The sequence below is a fragment of the Colius striatus genome, chromosome 4 (genome assembly GCF_028858725.1).
Source record: "Colius striatus isolate bColStr4 chromosome 4, bColStr4.1.hap1, whole genome shotgun sequence".
Taxonomy (NCBI): Eukaryota; Metazoa; Chordata; class Aves; order Coliiformes; family Coliidae; genus Colius; species Colius striatus.
Genome location: NC_084762.1, coordinates 43,620,516 through 43,642,151, shown reverse-complemented (window position 1 = coordinate 43,642,151; position 21,636 = coordinate 43,620,516). Strand labels below are relative to the sequence as shown.

At 35.6% G+C, this 21,636-nt stretch overlaps 1 protein-coding gene across 2 annotated transcripts in view; it reads left to right on the top strand.

Annotated features, from left to right (window-relative positions):
• ANKRD12 (ankyrin repeat domain 12) overlaps nucleotides 1-21,636 on the top strand; it is a 61,240-nt gene that overhangs the window by 23,789 nt on the left and 15,815 nt on the right. Inside the window, exons 3-7 of one of the 2 annotated variants that reach the window (XM_061994811.1) lie at nucleotides 2,115-2,262; nucleotides 11,067-11,213; nucleotides 12,947-13,147; nucleotides 16,961-17,103; nucleotides 18,698-18,845. In XM_061994811.1, coding sequence (XP_061850795.1) covers nucleotides 2,115-2,262; nucleotides 11,067-11,213; nucleotides 12,947-13,147; nucleotides 16,961-17,103; nucleotides 18,698-18,845 — 787 coding nt within the window. The remainder of the gene's footprint in view (nucleotides 1-2,114; nucleotides 2,263-11,066; nucleotides 11,214-12,946; nucleotides 13,148-16,960; nucleotides 17,104-18,697; nucleotides 18,846-21,636) is intronic. The other variant, XM_061994812.1, reaches the window with a different exon arrangement.

Below are 21,636 nucleotides of genomic sequence, written 5' to 3'. Positions count from 1 at the left end.
TTGTACAGTTATTTTTATCAGTTCGCTTTATCTTGGCGTTTCCAGTTTTGTTTTGTGTTTACACTGTTTTTCAAATTTACTAGCCATTTTACTTTCCCTTTGCCAGCGCTCTTTGCTTCTCCTTCTCTCCCAGTAGTGATGGTGTCTGCATATCTAATTGCTTCTCTATTACAGTATTGTCACTGAAAATACTAAAGAGCATTGACTTTGTACAGACTTCTCAAATTCCTTGTTCATTGCATCCTTTGGGCTGGAAAGTCTACCACTGGTGATGGCTCAATGTTTATTTCCACAATAGCTAAGGAGCAAAATAATTTTTTTTTTCCCCTTCCCATTTCTATGTGTTCTGTAGCCTGTTCTTTCATTTTCAGCGTGTCTTTATTTCTGTGAAAGTATGCATTTTAAAGTCTTCTAATTAAATCATCACAAAATTACTCTTCAATGGTTATAAAAAAAGTAGTGCATTGGTCATAATATTTAGTAATGCATATAAATGTAAAGATATCAAATTATTTAAGCCACTTGTGCTGCTTTCTGAGCACCTACCAATTTATTTAACTAAATAATATATAAAAAAAGATTCTTTTGAAGGATTACCAACTGCAAAAATGTTGCCTTTTTCTCTACAGGAGAAATTTAAACCAGTGTTTCCTGTTTAGGAATTTTAAATTATTTTTAATTGAGCCTTTCTATTGCACACTACTTAACATTATATTCTAGAGAAACCAAGTCTTCAAACTCATGAGTGAAGATAGGTTTTCTCTGTGGGCATCAAGCTTTTACTTAAGAAATCCTTCTGACATAGACTGATCACTTCTTTGTGATGTTGGTTTTTTTCTTTCACTTTACTAAAGGCCTTTGTCATCTGAAGATTGTAGAGTTGCTTTGCAGGTTCGTTTAGTAATTGCTTCTGGCTCCCCTTTTGGCAGCAGTTTAAACTGGGAGTGTCAGGTGATATCATCAAACCATGCTTCTTGCCTGTGATTGTTTTTTAGAAAACGAAAGGTGCTCTTGAGGATAGCACCATTACTTGGAGTTATTTCCTAGTTTTTCTCTAATAAGAATAAGCCTTTTAACTTCTTACTTCAGAGGTACCAGGGAGCAGCCTTTTGTTTTTCACTGACTGGCAAGTCAGTGTACATTTCTCTTCTGCCTTTAGGAAATGAATGTTAGTAGTTTCATCTAAATGTCTGAGCTGACACCACTGCATAGTGTGTTTCTGCAGCATGTAATGAAGATAAAGCATTATGTCTCTACCTTGTGTCTTGATTGGTAGGCCAAACAGTTTGGTTTTGCAGAGGATTCTTTCAAGCAGTCTTCTTACTAACCTGGTGTCTTTCACATACTTTGACCTCCTATGTTATCAAAGTAATCAAACATAAGTTAATATTGTGTCCATCCAGGTTTTTCTCTGTTTTTTGTTGAAATATGTTTTATAAGCGAAGAATCCCAGATTTATGCAACTAAAAATTCCAAATAGCTTATACCTTTTTTTCTGAATTTGATACCAGTTAAAAAAGTTTCTTCATAGATTTTCTAAGTTCTTAATAATTTTGCTTTGGAAAATGAAACACTGCACTTGTTATTGTTGAAACAGAGTTTTATGTGGATAGATTACAGGGTGGGGGTGGAGTCAGGGGAGGGTTGTTAGAGGGTGTTTTGTTGTTATTGTGTTTCTGTTTGCAGTCTAAATTGCAATGTGGGCTTTTAATGTGCTTTTCATGTAATTATTATGTTATAGTCAGGAAAAGAAATTGGGATGATCATTAAGACTTAGCAAATTCTTGTCCAGTTTGTGTTGTTCATTTGCTTATTAATTAGAATCATAGAATGATTCTCTGATTAAATTAAGCAAATTAAGGCTCTAATAGTGAACAACAGCTCTACAGTGATATATCTGGAAGTAGAAATAGTACAGAAGATCTTCAAAAGAAATGCCATTGATTGGTGTTTTTTAGAAAGGTTACTTTAAAAGTTTGTGAATAAACCATGTAATGCATGTACTTAGACACATGCACATACATTCTTGCATAGCAGTCTTTTCAGTCTGTATACTTTGTAAGTCTACTCTGCTTTATGCAAAAATTACTTAGTATACTTTTTATTTATATTAGAGCAAGGACAAGATTGCATCCTACAGCAAAACTCCAAAAGTGGATAGGAGTGATGTGGGCAAGGAGATGAAAGAAAAGTCTTCCATGAAACGTAAACTTCCTTTTACTATTAGTCCATCCAGAAATGAAGATCGCAATTCAGACACAGGTAGAACCTTTTTATTTCCTTAACTAATTATTTATTGATAAAATACATCATAATTCAATTAACTGTATATTATGTTTTTATATTGATTATTTTTCCCCTATAAAAAAGGATACTAAGTATAAAAGCTGCTTGCCTGCTTTGGATTATTGCATCTCAGCTTGATAGGCTTTCATCCTGTTATTAGCAAGAGCTATCATGCCAGCGTAGTTTTATCTTCATTTTCCAATTGTTTCCTAACCTCATTCTTTTGCTTCTATTTTAGTAATGAATCTTTCTTCTCATTGTCATCTGTAGAGGTCCATTTGTTTAAACAAGTAAACTGATGAAAAGACATTTTAAGTGCCTTGATTTGAGACACAGCTGTCAGGCTTTCGTAGCCTTTTTGAGGGGAGGGAGAATGGGAAAGAATGGTAGATGTACTGTCCTCCATATAAAATAAAAAGGTTGCTAAGGTTATGGAGCTAAATAAACTAGCCATGGAGAGCAAACTTTTCTTTCAGTCTAAGCTCTTATGATCTGTTCAGGACACTTTTTTTTGCACAGTCTTGGTATTTCTTCCTGACTTAAGCATATTCTACTAGAACTGAGTTCAAAACTTCAAAATACCATTCTTAACATGACTCAAAATCAAGTTGGAGAGATCTGAATGTCTTCCAAGAATACAGTTATCTCTGAGTCTAGGTAATTAGATGTCTATGTCAACATTCAACAATAGTTCTCTTGGTAGCAAAACAGTCTCCATGCTGCCTGCAAGGCCACCAAAAGGCATGCTGCTCAAATTTCACAGTACTACACTTTCTTATACAGTACTCATTGTACATTTGAATTCTCATAAACAGGAAATTCCCTTAATATGTGTAAAGAGTAGTTGTATACCTCAGTACCTGTTTAGTTTTTGTCCAGGATTGATTTCATGCATAAGACTTGGCTCCTGGATATTACATACATTTTTTTTCTTTTGTGAAGAGAACATGATATGAAATCAAAATTTGACATACACACATTACAAAACAATACTCTTGGCTTTAGATCTCTCTTTCCAGTGGTTTTAAAGAATTCTGGAGTCTTACACTTTTCATTATACCATTTGATTCTGAAAAAAACATGTGTGAATTATAAGTATGCTCTAAGCATCTATTTTCTTATGTTTATTGCTTGATATTAGGACTTAACTATTTTTTATAATGGAAATAAATTTAGGGCTAGCATTTAGCACTTATCTACTGTTTTCTGTGTTGAAAATCTTCTGTTATCTCTCCCCACCCCCATTAACTTTAAATAATTAATTGTCACAGCATCTTGTTATGGTAATGTGATTTTTTTTTTTTCCCCCCCTCTGTTTCTTTTGCTATAGCATCTATTGTCACAATTGCCACAAACAAGATGGATTACTCTAAGCACTTAGACATGCAGAAAAGGATAATGCACCCACTACAGAATCTTTTTGGCACAAGTTATATCAGGGAGATGAAATAAAGAGTTCAAGTAGGGACAAAAAATACATAGTAACGGAAGGGGCATAACTTTTAATTACTTCATAGCATACATCAGAGCTGCTTGTCCGTTTAGTTGCTGCTGCAGTAAGGAGGTAAAAGCAACAACTACCTTGTTTCACACGTGAGGAACTTAGTACGTAAGTTTTCCAGAAACATTAGAATCAGGAGAATTGCTAGGATGAAAAAAACAGTTGTTATAATGCTGATTCTGAACCTAACCAATTAGATAGATTAGCAGGAGTTAACCACTTATATTTGGTGCCAGGTTTGTCACTGACGTGAATTAGGAGTGACATCAGTGATGATGAAATGTGGTGCTGCTTCTGACATAAACTTAACATTTTACATTGAAATGGTTTGCCATCACAAGGCTAAACTGTTAGCTCTGACAGAAATATGTGTCTGCTAACTATGTACAGAGAATGGCAAATGTTATTTGAGAAGGAAGAACATAAGTTTTTGGAGAAGACAGTGTAACCAGAGATGGGGGGAAAAAGAAGAGGTGATTAAATATTTCTTGTTAGCTAGTAGTGCTACAGTTTAAAAACCCAAACTCTCGGTTTTGTTCTGATACTTTGTGAAAATCTATACTGGTATGCTAGGGAAGTGGTCAAAGGTCATGTATACAATTCATAGTTGAAAAGATTCTGAAAAATGATGTGATGCTACTCTATTCTTCCCACTGTCTATTACAGTTACAGGATGTACTTTATCCTTTCCTGATAGTTTTATTTTTTATAGCCTTCCAATATGTTTTGTTCAGAATAGCAAACTGTTCATACTGCTTTGCTAAATAGTTTCTCTGTAACAGGTGGTAAGACCATTGAGTTTGTTTTTTTCCAAACACTTTTAAAGATTTAGGATCTTCTAAGAATGTGTCTGGGGGAAAAATAAAGAAGTGATATAAAAAGTAATTCTGAGATAAAGGATTTAATAACTTAATTTAATAAATTATCTCCAAGATACATGATAGGGTTGCTAACTGATTGTAGAAACCCTGTGATAACTGGATTTTGTCCTGTTAAGGCAGGTATGTCAGTCAAAAGATGGGATTACCTAATTTTTAGGGCTTTACACCAACTTGTCTCAGTTTTATCTCCAGGGTATTAATTCATAAATTAAGAATTTTTTTCTTTTTCTTTTTTGCAAAAATTGCCTCTCTGCAATTCCATTTCCTGCTCCTTTTTGCGGCAGAGCATTTTTTTTTTTTGTTCAGATGGATAGCCAGACTGAATATTAACTTAATCTGAAAATTTATTGTTTAAAATTTGATTACTATAAAACTATATGTAAAGTAAATTTTACACTCAGTTATGGCAAACAGGATTTGTACTGTTCCATAAGTCTAGAACAATTCTAGTCCTCTTGTTTATCCAAATTTATATTTAAATCAATGTTTTTACCTAAGAAACTGCTGCAGTAAATTAATATTAAATATTTTCAGATTCAACCTTTAGGTTACTTTCTTAGTAATTTCATACACATTAGGACCAAGTCCAGTTGACTGAGTGTAGTCATACAACATACAATGCCGGCTGAGATGTCTGCAGTAGCTAAGTCTGCACAAGAAGTGGTGCGCCACGGGAGACCTGTGACATTCTGAAGAGACCAGTGAGACAACAGCAGACTTGGAATGGCATGACATACCTGTCTTTAAGCAACAGCATCCTTTTTTTCAGTTTCTTTTGTTGTGCAGTCTGTCACACTGTCCTGGTTTGGATAGCTATCCCAAAGTGAAGGCTCTATTCTCAACACACCCATTCTCTGATGAGAGCAACCACAAAAAGCTAATACGATATGTAAATACTGCAGCAAATTTATTTTTCCTACAAATTTTAAACCAAAGTTAAAGCTATATTGTAAGGTAATTTTAACAAGGATTGTACATGCATGCTTTAAGGCAGGTATATCGGATGGTGGAAGGAGAAGCATTATTCGTACCTTTTTAATAAGTTCTTTGATTTGATAACTCAATCCAAAAACATGATTTTGTTGGAAAAGCCATCACTTATTTGAACTACTTAATAGTATAAATTATGCTATTTTGTTTAAGAAATCTGATTATTTTAAAATAACCTCTAAAGTGGTTATCAGAAAAAGAACAACAGGCAAGTGTTGCTTTTGCAAAGTTTATACTTGTGCTTCCCATAGTTATTGAGGTTAATGGGGCTGCTAAAGGTGCTATTTACATACTGTGTTACTGCTTGCTGGATTTGGACCTTGTTCAGCTATTATGAGTTTCTTAAACTACTGTTCTGGCTAGAGGCCAGAAAGTGGAAGTGGTTTTCTGTGTGTTAGTTTGATTAAATGTGCCATACACTTGATAAATTAGGTATTGCAATAGTACCTTGATATTTCCACGGTCTCCATTGTACTGTGAGGTCTCTTCAGCACAATGTAGTCTTTTTCTGTCACTGAGGATAGGACTGACACAGCATTCAGTCACAATTTGCTTATCTTCAAAATAACTCCAGTCAGATTACCTCAAACACATAGCTCTTAGTAACTGTCTTTTTTAACTTTATTATTTGCAGAATTGATCATCTTGACCTGTCTTTTACGGTTGTTGGTAATAACCATATTGGTCTGTTGTTCTATGTCACTCAATCTTATAACTTCCTTAGAAGCATTTATTTCAAGCAGCTCGTATTTTATCTTTGCACAGTACTATTTATTCAGCTTCCTATTTTACTTCTTTCAATTTGCACTGTGAGTGGTGTTTTACAAGAAACCAGACTATCATGAGACCTGAAGTTTGAATTTGGTCTTTTTGCTTTATTTCCGTTATCCACCATGGTGATTGTTTTACCAAACAGAATATTCTGTTAGTTTGGCGTGATGTAACAATTTAACTGGTTTAACAGGAAACATTTTGAAATTGTTTGACTGAATTTGTAATTTCAACGCAGATACATTATTGGTTGCCTTGAGACATAATCTGTCATGCTTAAGTTCTCCTAAAATAATTTCTGGTGATTCTTATGTTCCTTGTTCCAGTACATTTAAGTTCTGTGAGTGAATTTCATTAAACTCTTCTACAGTGCAGCTAAAATGCACGTAACTTGGCTATATTAAATGGTGGGTTTTTTTTAAAGTATTAGGTGGAAAGCTTACACTGCAAAATGAAAACCTTAAAAGGAGTGTTGTCCAGATATATTTGTCTGCATATTATGAAAGCTATTAAGATAATGGAATGTGAAACCACTTGAAGAACTTTGATTTTTTTTTAATTGTTTTAATAACAAGTAAGTAATTTCCTGATCTCCTTTTTCTAACTGCTGAAGAACACCAAAAAGTGAGCAAAAAATGAATATGAAAGATATTTACATTTCATAGATTTTTGAAAATAAAATGCTCAAAATGTAAAAAAAAAAAAAATTAAAAATCTGGTTGACTCTAACAGGCAAATTTACATATGAAATTCTAGCCAAACTTAATTTCTTAAACTGATATTATTCATCTATTAGGGAAGATGTTACTGTTTAAATTGTGTAAACATTATGTACACAGCTGTGAATAGTTTTCTGTTACCACAAGATAAAGAATATCTAAAAAGTTAAAGTTGCTGAGTGTTAAATTGATTTTTCTCCTGCTAAATAAAGTGTAGTGTTCTTGGAGCAGTGAAAACAAGTCTTATATTCTGCATTGAGCATAATGGGGAAGTCACAATAATTTGAGACTTCTTCTATGGATTTTGGTAGCTTCCTTATGAACAGTTGTTTTCCTTGAATTTATGTTCTATGTTGTTTTATCTTCTACAATCAGAACCAGGGCATCTTGATGAGATCTTGAGAGGGAAAAGCAACAACAAGACATACTCCATTAAATAGATTATCCAGGTGCACCAGCTGTAGTTCTGAGACTTTTTTGTTGGGTTCATTGTTGATCACATTAATTTTGTCTATTGAATTGTTTAGATTTACTAAAAGCACTTACAAAGCGTTGCATAGATTTAAGAAGATTGTGACTATTTTGAATGGTAAGGACATAATTATGGTACAACTTGGTGAGAGCAATTGTATTCCTGGTTAGTACTTCTAATTGGTAAACTCTAGAATTTGCAAACTAAAGAGTAATAGAAGAGTAATTTGTCCCACCACTGAAATGCTTTTGAATAAGTAGGGAAGGATCTTCCTGTTGTTTCACAACACTAAATACAAGCTAGGAGTGAATTGCACTCATTTACTTAGTAGGCTTTTCTGTGAAAATTATTTTTAAAAAACCCTACAAAACAACCAGCTCGCAAAACCAACAGATGAAAAGACCTGGAAAGTACACAGGATAGTAAAAAAGTAAAAGCTAGATCACGAAAGGATTTTATTTTGATATATTATTTCCTCAAGCTGAATATAACTCTAAAATTGTCAGACATGATTCAGAATGAAAATGAATTTATTTTTTCAGGAAAATAATACTGAGCAGTAAATACCATAAGCTAAGAAGCAGGAAATCGTGCCAGACAAAATTGAAATGTGTTGTTTTGATGGAAATACTAAGTTAGACAATGAAGGGTATGCTGTACACTATCCACAGTGAAAAGCTAAAAGTACAATTTCGTTGTAGAGTATCTTTAAATAGGGCAGTAGTTGTGATTTGGATATGAAATGAATTTTTAGATGTTCAAGAGGATGAGATGCTGCAGTTTAGAAAAATCTCATAATGTATTTCCATAAAAGGAATCCTTTTTCATTTTTAAACGTGGTCTTAGTGGTTGATATGGCTAGGACAAAGACTGGACTCATGATTTTAAAGGTCTCTTCCAGACAAAACAATTCCATGATGGATGAATTTGCAGAGGTTTTTTTAGTATGTATGTAGGTCTGTAGCTTTCCATTGTTAAAATAATCTTGCTCTTAATTATTTAGGCTGTAAAATCATGTATTTCTTACTTGTTCACTAGGGAATTCAAGATGCACATTATTTATGTTCCTTCCTCTGTCTCAAGAGCATTGCATTACTAGAGCCTCTCTATGTAATCAAGCCTAGAAGATGAGATTTAGGGAAGGCTGGGAAGGCAGAAAATGAGTTGGGAGGAAATGAATGACACAGAAATGGACACAGAGGGCCTAAGGCAGAAGTGGAGAAAATAAAAAGAAAAAAAAATAGTTTGTGACTTAATGAAAAAAGGAATGGTACGTGGTTAGGAATCTTAAAAGGGCTTAAGCTTCTATTTTGTAGATTTTATCAATATTTGGTTCTTTGCAGTAAGTGAGCAAAGTTTGCCTCGATGGAGTGGTCTTTTTTAATATTTCCTGCTTTTGCAAGTGATTTTTTTTTTTTAAAAAAACCAAAGATTTATACAAAGTTTTAAAACAAAGTTTTTATACAGGTGTAAAAGACAGTAATAAAAATAAGATCTCCCATAACCTTGACTGTGGCTTAACTGCATTTCCACTTTTTTTTTTTTTTAGTATGACCCAAAACACTAGCTAAAACCAGATGAATAATGCCTCATCAGGTGTTAATCAGTCCCAGTAAGAATAAGATTAAGTAACATGTTACAAAAAGATTTAAAGCAGCTAGTCTTATTTGACTATTAGTAACAATGCTCAACCAAGCCTTGACCAATTCCCAGCCTTCTAGCATGTTAATATGGCCAAATTCAATTAATCAGTCCAACATCTTTTCCCCCCTGCATTCCTTATTATGTTTTTTAGATCTTGTCTTTGTTTCATTTTCTGGGTTTTTTTATGGGGGTTATCACATTAGCCAGCCACAGAGGAGAAAACAGGCAATCTGTCTCTGTCTAGTGGTCAGTAGTCCAGCCTGGAGATGAGTTGGATTTACAGTTGGGTGACTGTAGGGTTCAGAGTCCTGTCTGGCTGCTTAAAGGCCTTTTGGAAAGGTGGCCATAGGAAAGCTGCTGTAGGGAGTTACTGCTGCTGTAGAGTGAGCAAGATCTCTGAGAAAGCTAATACTGAACCTTGACTTTTAAAAAGAGAAACAAGGGAATTATTTTCTCAGAATTTGGAGGTGTTTTTGTTATTTTACTCTGTTAGAGCATTCTTCAGACCATTCCTTCTTGACACTGGCAGTTACAAATTGTTTGTCAAAAATTTTGATTCCAAGTCACCAAATATATCATAAGATAAGTCGTCTTTTACATCCAGTGGGTTTATATTCCAAGTAGTATCTTGGGATCTCTGAAGACAAAGGTAGACATTAAAGATCTAGCATGAAAGTAATACGAGCTGCTTACAAAATGTACAATGTTGAGATTGATAAGAACTTGTTAATACAGAAAAAGAGCAGTTACCTGGAAAGATGAGATAATTACAGAAAATGAGTGGTCTTTACTACACATAAATACAAATTAATATGTCCTAGAAAACATGATTAAACAGTAATGACTGAGTAGAGAGATCTGTGGAGATCTGTTGTACTAAAAGAAATTCCATGCATTTAGAGTTTGTACTTGTTTGAAGATCATTAAATACTACTTCAGTTAAAAGTGATTTATTCAATGTCTAAAATCTCAATCTAAATCACAAATCCGTTGTTTTCTGTCATACTTTAATCTAAATGTCTTTGTATGGCTTAGGAGAGCTTTGTAGAGAAAAATAAAGGAAGAACTTTTGAAAAGGACGTAAGACTTAGACCAAAGTTTCCTAATTACACAAATAAAATTCTAGTTTTGAAAATTGTTAGGTGTTGAAAAGTTGTCTGGTTTCAGACCACATTTTAATCAATCTGAAGGTCTGTGAGAGTTTACAGGTACTGAATAGCTTTAGAAATTATATGTTTCTTCAGATGTGTAATTTTTAGCTCCTGGTTTAAAACTTGGGCATGAAATATTAACTACCATAAATATTCATAGAAGGAAAGAAGTAATGTGTATAAAATAGCTGTATATTTTTTAAATTCATGAATTCTGGAGAAAAAGTAACAGGATGAGTTTGAGAGAAATAACCTTTTATTTAATTACCTAACGAATAACAGTATTTTAAAGTATTTTCCTAATTTTTAACATGGTGTCTTGAGAGAAGTACAATAGAGCCCAATTTTGGATCTGTATTCAAGGCTGAAAGTTGACTAGCTGATCTTGGAGGTTTTTTCAAGTGCCTGTCTTGATTGAAATTGAAATTCTGGCATATACAGTCTTCCTGCTGTGAAACAGATTTTTTTTTTTAATCTTTTTAGAGTTTTTTACTAATCCTCCCTATAGCTTTAAGTGCTTTTAATTCAGTAGCTTATTATGCTGATATGATTACAACAGGTAACCAAAGCTAATGTAAATGAGTGTTTTTATTTCCAGAAAAATGTTATAATAAAACTGCAGTGTGAATTTTCAAATGTTAATATTTCCAGAGAAGGAAGGTCCGGAGAAAAAGAAAATGAAGAAAGATGCTGGAAATAAGAAATCAACACCAGTTAGCATTCTTTTTGGTTACCCTCTGTCAGAGCGCAAACAGATGGCACTTCTCATGCAGATGACAGCAAGAGACAACAGTCCAGGTGATTTTACAAAGTTAACAGTTTTTTTCCTCCCACCTGTTTAATTCTGTCCCAATGAGAATATTCTGAACACTGCTGGCTTTCAGCAATCCTTGCTTTATACTGAAAATTTCATAAATTATTAATAATTCTGGTAAAACTGTTGTGTACTGATGAGTAATTTGCTGAAAAATTCTTGACTTGTATTTATGTGGAAAGCTCTGCATTATGATAACTAAAAAACCTGAAAATCTCTTTCTTTGGTTATTTTTGCCTTTCAAACACTGTTCCAAATGCATTCATTGAAAAACTGAAATACTGTCTTTTTTATGAAGTTTAACTGCTGTCTTGTTGCCTCCATTTAGAGCAGAGTTTTAGTTTAGAAGGGGGAACTGGATTGTCTCCCTAAGACTTGAGAGAGGCTCATTTTAATGCAGAACTTTAAACTTTGTTGATCCAGTTTTATTTTAAAAAAATCTTTATATACATATGTGTTGTACTCATGTAAACTCAGTGTTTAAAAGTGAATGATTGTGTTTCATTAGGGATTTGGTGCTAGTTACATAATCTTTTACTATTCTGCTATGTTTAAAACAATCTATGTAGAAAAGAACGGCAAGGTGATTTTCGTGTCAAGGGGAGGTAACTTTAAAAAGCTCCTTAGATTTTGGAATACTCTTTGGGGAGGGAAGAAAGGATATTCATTTAATCTCTCACACTGGGGAATTCTACCCCAAATATGAAAACCTTTGAGTCTGTGGCACGTGGGTATGTTCTCATTTGCTTTAGAGAGTAAACTCAAGGAATCATGAAGATGGAAACTGATGGACTGATGCTCTTATCTCCCTCTCATGAATTACAAAATTTACAGAAGATTTTGGGACCTCCAAGCTCTCTTCTTTCCATCAAACCAATAGAAACACTGCCTGAAGTATTGCATACTTTTATTTAAACTGTTACTGAAATGGAACCAGATTGCTTTGATTAGGGATTTCACTTTTAATTAATAGGCACTCTTCAATGGAATAATGTTTGGAGGGAAATATTTTTAGCTAGAATTCAGTTTTCATGGTATATTTTTATCCAGAAAGGACTTTTTTGTCAGATACACATATTCTATCAAATATATTAATAACTTTAATAACAGAAGGAGGTATTTTAACTGACTCTTTGTAACCAAAGACTACTACAAGAATTCAGTATAGTCAGTTTCCACTTTGGAGGAAAAATGGCTTTGCAGCTTCCCTTATTTTTTATAATATTTTGAGGAACTTTAGTAATAGTAGTTCACTGTCCAGTTCACCCATTTGTGGTGGCACAACTGAGAAAGTGTGTGTGTGTGGGGGGGGGGGGGGGGGGGAGTACAATGCGTAACCAGTAGTATCTTAAACTGGCATCCCACTATGTAAAAAATACTGAAGTGTGCTAGTAGGGGGAAAAGCAGGGTAGGTACTGATCTCTATGGTGATGCTTTGTCTTTTTTCAGCGGAATTTATATCGGTGTATGTGAACCTTATATCTTGGATAGACTTCATCTGTCCTTGAAATCTACTTTTGAAGTAGTTAGATGTTGCAAAACATCTTTCTGCACATCGCAAATAGTCATTGTGTTGATATATGTGAAGTGTCAAATACATCCTTTATTTAAATATAATTACTCACTGATAATTATTGTCTTTGAATATAGTTGTTAAAATGAGATGAAGTAAAAAAAGTGAAATAACTTTTTGACCATTTAAAAACTTATTTTGTAGATTCCACTTTAAATCATGCCTTACAAACAACATCAACACAAAAGAAAACTCCAAGCTCCTCTTCCAGACAGAAAGACAAAATTAACAAGAGAAATGAACGAGGGGAAACGCCCCTACACATGGCAGCAATTCGAGGAGATGTTAAACAGGTTAAGGAGCTAATCAGTTTAGGTGCAAATGTGAATGTAAAAGATTTTGCAGGTAAGTTGATACATATTCAAGTTAAATACTACCACTGAAGAAGTTATCAGAAGTTTAATTTCCATTCATGCTATAAACAAATGAAAAATATAACAAAATTGATTGGAAGTTTTCAAATCATGGTTTTATTTCTGATGGCTATGGTAATACTGAGACATTGTAGTGTGCAGTATATTATTAGAATAATGTAATAATATGCATGTTTCAGTTGTGGCCAGGGCTTTTGCACACAAGGCATGTATAAAAATACATGTGTGTTTTTACTGAACTTCATACAATTATACTAGGTGAAGTCAGTAACTGATATGGGATTGTAGGCTACATGAAGAGATGCAAATTTTAGTCTCAGTGAAAGTGATAGTACTTTAATGTGCATCATCTTCTTACTGTGACAGCTACTATGCACCAAAGCAGATGTGTGGTATAGCTTGTATTTGTCATCTAGTCCTGATAGGTTAATCCTACTTATGTCAGTATCTGCTCTGATTTCAACACTTATTGATAAACTGTAAGGTAAATTGTAACATGTACCATGATTTTTACTATCTTTGGTATCTTTTTTTGCTTTTCTTGGTATCTGTTTAGTAACCTTTCTATAGGGAAATGTCTGGGCTGCTTGTCTGTCTGCAAGACCTCGTAAATAAATTTTTGGATCCTGCTGGTAAACTTTTGACTGTTTTGCTTTTCATACTCTCACGATAGTTAAGTTTCCATGTAGTAAAAAATTTCCAGCAGAGTGAATATGAGATCCCTAAAGTAATGCTTAAAAAAACCCTGCAGTTTTGAGTTCAGTAGTTGCCATCAGTTGATTGGCCAAGCATTTACATACTGAGATAAGCCAAAGTATCTGTTGGATTTTCCTCAAACAGTGTAAAATGGTAGAAAACTTAGAAGCTGGAGTCTTGGGTAGATATTTAGGACACAGAAGGGGGTTAGGGAAACAAGGAGGGATGGAGGGATGGGCAAGACAACTCTAAAAAAAGATTTAAAAAAAGCAAGTGCACATTATATAAACAGCATAATGAACTGCTCCTGGATAACCTCTCAACATTAGCCATTAAACACTCTCTGTTTGGTATCCGCAGTAAAAATGGATCATGGGAAAGTAAGGAAATATGAGAGCGAGCCCTTTTGCTTTTGGTTATGTTAAAAAATACTGTGCTCCTAATGCAAAGGGTAATGCTGAAGAAAAGGTGACAAAATCTGTGGGAAGCTGCTGGCATCCCAAGGGAATAAAGAGAATTAACTGGCAGCACTAGCAGTTTTAAGTTTTTAGAGCCATTGCATAATAGAAGCAAAATCATAATAAAAGTCTGAATCAGAGTTTTGACCGTACCTACAATGAAGCCTGCTAAAGATGCTCAGTTTATGGGTCTGAATGGTTATAAGAGGAATTATACTCTCAATGAGAATGATGAAGTGAGCTGAGGTAGCAGGCCATAATGAGACAAATTATGAACTATATGGTACAATTAGTCATCATCTCAAACTTGACATCAAGAAAAAATATGGATGAGATGGATTACAATCTTGATTATTTTTGTTAGGTGAGAAACAAATCGGTGATTTCTTGGCATACAGAGGGTAGCTGAGTTTGTTTGAAGATGAGGCTGCCTAGGACTCATTTGTGGAGGAAAATGAGAAAGTAAACAGAAGTAGAATTTAGAACAGTTGAAAGGGAGATGAGAAGAATTTGTTGAAAGAGCAGTTTTAGAAAAGGTGGGGAAAGTTCAGCAGAAGACAGAGCCGTAGAAATTGCAGGGAGAACAGAAACACTCGAGTGCAGGACAGGAGGAGAAAGTAAGATGTGAAAAATCTCTCATGGTTTGAGTTAAAGACTTTAATAAGAAAAGCAAAAGCTGCACATGAAAACAAAGGAAAAAGAGGAATTCATTTGTTACTTCCTATCAGCAGGCAAGTGTCCATCCAAGTTCCTGCGAAGTAGGTTCTCAGCAGTTGTAATAGTTGCTTACAAAGACAAACTACAGACAAACACTCTTCCTTCACCTTTCCCCAAGCTGACCATCGTAGGTATGGAATATCCCTTTGGTCACTTTGGATTGACTGTCCCAGCTGTGCCTCACCCCAACCTGTTATGTGGGGGAGGAACAGAGAAAGCCTTGACACTGTACAAGCATTGTTCAGCAGCCAGCTTATGAACACTGTTTTAGTCCCAAATGCAGTGCACTGCAGTAGATGGGCAGGTATGGAGGAGGTTAACTTTGTAACTTCATTCCAGCCTTAACTGGTACAGATGCTTAATGGGTTTTAAAAGCCAATGAAAGAGTGAGGAGAATGATTGACATTTGATTCTGGGAATCGATTGGAAGCAAGTTGTTAGAGACTTTGTTCACAGCTGTGGAGATGTTTGGGGTCAAGTGAGATACTTTCCCATTGGTAATCCAAACTGAGAAGCAGAGATGTCTGAGCTTCAAAATCCTGTGCAGAGGAAAAAGTCAAAAAGAGGGGGAGGATTTGAGCAATGAGTCATGGGTGGAGCAAAGTAAGAATTTAGGATGCGGTGAATTTTAGAGAATTAAGAGTTTTTTAGCCAAGAATTTGACAGAACTAAAAGAGCAGAAAATGAATTAGTAATGGAGGAAGTAACCCTGCTTATGAAATATCTGCCAGAATGATACTGCTGTGTGAGAACAAGAGTGAAGGAAACTGATGTTTGAGAGCAAGCCAGGACGACAGTTGGCGTGCTTGACATTGTGATAGAAGGGCAGAGCAGTAAAACATGCAGAAGAATTAATTACAGGGAGAATTAATAAGAGAGAAGAAAACAGGGACCAGAGGATTGAGAACAAGAGTCATCATTGTGGATGAGTGGGGAAAAAGGCAAATGGCAAGACAATGGAAGGAAGAAGGTGGTAGCTAGGCAGTGCTGGAAGTGAGTGACCAAAGTGAAGATTGCGAGATAAAGATGAGAAGTTATCTTACAGAGGGATTATGTAAGTCAAGGGTTCCTTTTCGTACCTCCTCTTCCTGGATGTACTGAATAGATCTAGAGTTCAAATGAATAAACTCTTCCAGACTTGCACTGATTATGTTGAAAACAAAAGTTGAATGCCTTCCCAGAACTGTACTTTGAGAAGGCATCAACAGCAGGTTTGGAAGTTCAGGGCAGCTATGAAGTAGAAGGCATCAAGGTAGAAAGAGGAAATTCAGGTAAGGAATATAGTGTATGAGGGTTGATCATTGTCTTACGTTGAGGCTTCACTACAAAAAATAAGCACTGAACTTCAGATTATCAATTTGGAAATGAAAATTGCTAAAAACTTTTAATGCTCTAGGAAATATCAGAAATAACTTTTCTGCTAATATTTTTAATACTTTGCTATCTAATCTAATAGCTGCTAAATGTTATTAATGATTCCTGGTATATATTCGATGGCTCTAGAGGAGCACAGACTATGATAATTTGCTGTACTTACTCTTTCCAATAGTGTGATTTCAAAACTATTCCCATATAGAATAATGTTATTTATATATACCTAACACTGTGTTCAAATGCTCACTAGTCGAAGAAGTTCTAACATGTTTAGCTGGGTGATTTTATGCCAGTGTTTGTCTTTTACTGTATGAGTAGTGATTTTTGTGTTCAGTTTAATCGCTGTAAACGTATTTGCTAGCATGAGATTTAAGGTTGATAAAGCATGTGTTGTTCATCAGATGGATGGCATTACCTTCCTGTCAGCTCCTGTCTGTGAATGTATTATGAAATATTTCAAGGCAATAGAGATTTATAGCACAGGAGAAGGCAACAAATCTTTGACCTTTCAGACTTACACTAGCCACTCTTCACCATAGGTTGGACACCACTGCATGAAGCTTGTAATGTTGGCTACTACGATGTTGCTAAAGTCCTGATAGCAGCGGGAGCCGACGTGAACACACAGGGCTTGGATGATGATACGCCGCTTCATGACTCTGCTAGTAGTGGGCATAGAAATGTGAGTTTGCTGGGAGAGTGGAAGGGGAATAAATAAGTGGTCTTTAGAACAAATCCTAACTGTCCTGATTACTGTCATGGTTTTATAATTCTGCTTTGACTGTTTTGCAGACATTGAAATAATTACTTTGGTTTTCTTTGTTTCGTCTTCCTTTTTATCCTACTTCTGTTGCCAGATATTTTCTACCAGGATCGCTTCTCTCAAATATTTAAAAATTTCACGCTTTTTTAATAAATAAATATTTTAATGACTTCTTGGTTTGTGAGACTTTTACTGTATAGAATACTAAAAAGAAAAATGTGTCCAAACAGAAATGTGGATTTGGGGAAGGTTTTTTTTCTGATCATATTGGAAAGTAAAATATGGGTTTTATATATATATTTACATTTCTATATCTTACATTTATTTTTATATATTTATTCGTGGACTTTGAAGTAGAACATTGATGTATATACATTCTTTATTTATTAAAAAAAACCCCTACTAGTAACGACTTAACAGAGAAGATAAATGGAGCACTGTAGGTATTTTACATTAATTTCTGAATTTGTTCTTTTTCTGTAAACTAGATGCAGAAAAGATTCCTTTCATGCCACTTTCCTTTTATATCTCTTTTACTTCATAACTATGTGTGTGATCTGCTGTGTAAAGCAAAGAGTATACCTTAAATAAGTATACCTTCCAAACAAGGCGTTCAGTTTGAAAGAATAGTCTGGAAAGGCTAGAGAAGAGAATTATGATCATCTGATTGTGAAGTTTTTATTAACTGTTTCCTATGCGTATCTAAAGAAAGTGAGTCTTTACATTGAACTTGCATAAAATTGGAGTAGAGATTTGGAGAATGATACCTCTTGCTTATCTGGTCTCAAAACACATCTCACTGATGTTACGTATGAGAAAAATTCTGACGCTTCATCCTATCTCTCTCTCTGGAATTTCCCCTCTTAGCATGGAGGACCAAAAAAGTAACTGATACTGGATACTGTGTTTAAAATGCAGTGATCTTGGTATCATTGTAACTTTAACAACTGTTTTGCCCTTGATACTAGAGGAATGTACGATCTTGCTGTGTTGTATTCAGTCGGGGATGGGGGTGGTTTGTTCCTCCAATAAGTCACTTTGATCTCTGTCAGGGCCTTTCTGGAATGCTGTGGAAACCAATAGTACTGTTACTTGAAAAATTTATTCTGTTCCTTAGAGCCGAAGTGCTACAAAATTTGGAGGAAGGGGATGAATTTTGTGCAGAGAAGTTGAGAACTTGTTAGGTGACAAACTGCATGAATTATGTGAGGAAATGCTAAAACAGCAAGGACAAAAGGCCACTGTTGCTTTTCTTTATGATGATGCTATGTCTGTGTAACAGGGGACAACTTTCTTTAGTCTTACTTATTACCTCCTTTAACAAGCAGATTATGAACAACTGGACTCTGCATTTTGGTTGCTGAAATGAAGTCTTGCTTTGCAGTTTCTTTCATGGGTAGGAGTTTAGGATTGTGAACAACATTATCCACATTTTGTGTGCAATAGAAGATTTTTATGCTGGTCAAGTAACATATTGTAGAAGACCTAAAACTTCATTTATTTAACACTGCAGATTGTGAAGCTGTTGCTTCGACATGGTGGAAATCCATTTCAAGCCAATAAGCATGGGGAGAGACCTGTTGATGTTGCTGAAACTGAGGAATTGGAAATGCTGTTGAAAAGGGAGGTGCCCATCTCTGATGATGAGGACAGTTGTTCGGGTAAAAGTAGCCATTTTGAAGTGCATCAATTCACCTGAAAGCATCAATTCACTTTTGCATAGTGTTAGCTATTAAGAGTTGCTGTAGGTAGCAGTTGCTATTGTTAAGGTTGTTTTTCCACTTCTAGAGATAATTCAATTGAAATACTTCAAAAATATCTGAAATGTTTATTTTGACTTTTGTTTTTTTCTTCTGTCTCTTTACAAAGCCTTTCCCTCTCTCCAAATCAGCCCTAGCTCAGAATGGTGGTTTTAGCAGAGAAAGATACAGAGAAGAATACCATGTTCATTATGATACAAAATGGTTTCTGAGAGTTTGTCTTGGGGGGAAAACATCCCTAAAGTCACTTACTTCAGATCCTTAGTAGGGGGATTGGGAGCTAGTGTCTCACATGGGTATAACCTAGTTACACTTCCTTGGTAAAGAAATGTCCCTGCCAGTGGGGGAGTCACTGGCTTGTGAAGGTGGTCAGAACGTATCTTGCTTACAGGGAGGCAGTAATTTTCTGCAGATTAGGGAACAGCTATCAACTCTTGAGGCAGAGAAAGAACTGTGTCCTTGAAAGAAGAAGATCCTTGACCATGAGTAACTTGCTTGAGTGCCAGGCAGAAACTTTTTTTCTCCTTTCCCAGAATCCTCAGGAATTAAAGTTATTTTGAGTAGAAGAAAGGAGGTGGATTGAAAAACTGGCTGAATGACCAGATTTGAAAGGTGATACAAAGTTTACTTGGAGGCTGGTAACTAGCAGTGCACTGTAGAGACCAATACTGAGTACCATCCTTTCTAACATTTTCATTAATGATTGGGGTAGAGTGTACCATCAAGAAGTTCTCTGATGATACAAAACTAGGAGTGGCTGCACCTAAGAGTTTTGCTGCCATCCAGAGGGACCTTGACAAGCTGGAGAAACAGATGGGAACCTCATGTAGTTCATCAGGGGGAAATGGGAAGTCCTGCAACTGGAGAGAAGTGATCCCAGGCAGAAGAAAGCCTGGGTAGTCGTGGTGGATGTGATGTGATGTGAAACATAAGCCACCACTCTGCCCTTGCAGCAAAGAAGACCAATGGTATCCTGGGCCACATTAGAGGAGTTTTGCCAGCAGGTTGAGGGAGGTGATCCTTTCCCTTTCCTCAGCACTGGGGAGGCCTGGATGTGCTGGGTCCAGTTCTAGGCTCCCCATTATAAGAGACATATGAGAGAGTCCAATGAAGGATCATGGAGATGATGAAGGGACAAAGCATCTCTGCTATGAGGAAAGACTGAGATCTGGGACTGCTCAGCCCGGAGAAGGCTCAGGAGGATGTCATCAATGTATATAAAATACCTGAAGGGAGAGTGCAAAGGAGACAGAGCCAGACACTTTTCAGTGGTGCCCAGTGACAGGAGCAGAAGGAATGGACACAATCTGAAACACAGGAGGATCAATCCCTCTAAACAGCAGGAAATATTCTTTTCAATATGAGGGTCATGGAACACTGTCACAGGCTGCTCAGGGGGTTGTGGAGTCTCCAACCTTGGGGGATATTCAGAAGCAATCTAGCCACAGTCCTGGGCAACTGATCCTGGGTGTCCCTGCTTGAGCTAGGGGTTTTGGCCCAGATGACTTCCCAATGTTCCTTTCAATCTCAGCCATTCTGTGATTCTGTGAAAATTACATGATTCTTGAAAGTCAGTTTCTTTTTCCCTGATAGTAAAAAAAAACCCCAACCAAACAACAAAACCCAAAACCAACTAAACAAATGAACAAAAAGAACCCAAACAAACCCCTTAGGAATATTTTCTATTCAAGGTTTCACTACGCTTCAAGCAAAAAAAGAAAAAGTCACATTGCCCTGTGTAGAACTAGTAAGTGTTCTGATGTATTATTAACTTTTTTGACATTATAAGAACAGCCCGAAACACAGTGCATAGTCATTCTGTTTAAGGGGCAGGTGTACCATTGCTTCACAGAATCTACTTAAGCTCAACCAAATCATTAATCTTAAGAAAAAGATTTTTATAGGTGCATAATAGAAGCTTGTTACTATTTAGCAACTGATTCAGTTGTCTGTCTGTGGAGGGTATTGTTTAGATTCCATGGGCAAGTTTCCAAGAGGAGTAGAATGATTCTCTGTGGTTTCTCAAGGAGTCAGGATTAGAGAATAGGTTATCTGTCTCCTGTACTTCCACTGCATTACCATTGGTTATAGAGTAAGCTCTGATGTGTTTGGAATGGGGGAAAACTGATAGAAGCAAAGCAAATAGGGACATGAAAGAGAGAAGTAAGAAGAGGGTGAAGAGAAAGCACGGACAAGCTATAAAGAATTAAGGAAGATGTTAGCATGTACGTACGTATGGGTGACGAATATATAAAAAGCTGGTAGCAGAAGAGCAAGTAAAATGTTCTGAGTGCTAAAGATAATATAGACAGTAATAGGGACTTCTGGGTATATTTTATTGATGCTGTGTTGTTGAACACAAAGTAGCTGAGAAATGTGCTGGCAAGGTGTGTATCTTAACCGTTGTGTACTCCCAGTTGGTGCACATGGCATCCTATTGGAAATGAGGGGGAATCTTGCAGCAGAACATTTTTTTTTCCTCATTCAAATTTTAATGGGTTGACATTGCTTCATCACATTCCTTACACTATTATTTAAAATTTTTCTGTTACTTTTTATTCAGTATGTCAAATCTCTAGTCCATGGTACAGAATATTACAGTACTTAAGTCTTTTAAAAAATCAAACTGATAGATTCAGCTGAAGAGGCTTGACTTGGAATCTTATTTGAAGGGAACAATAAATACATTCAG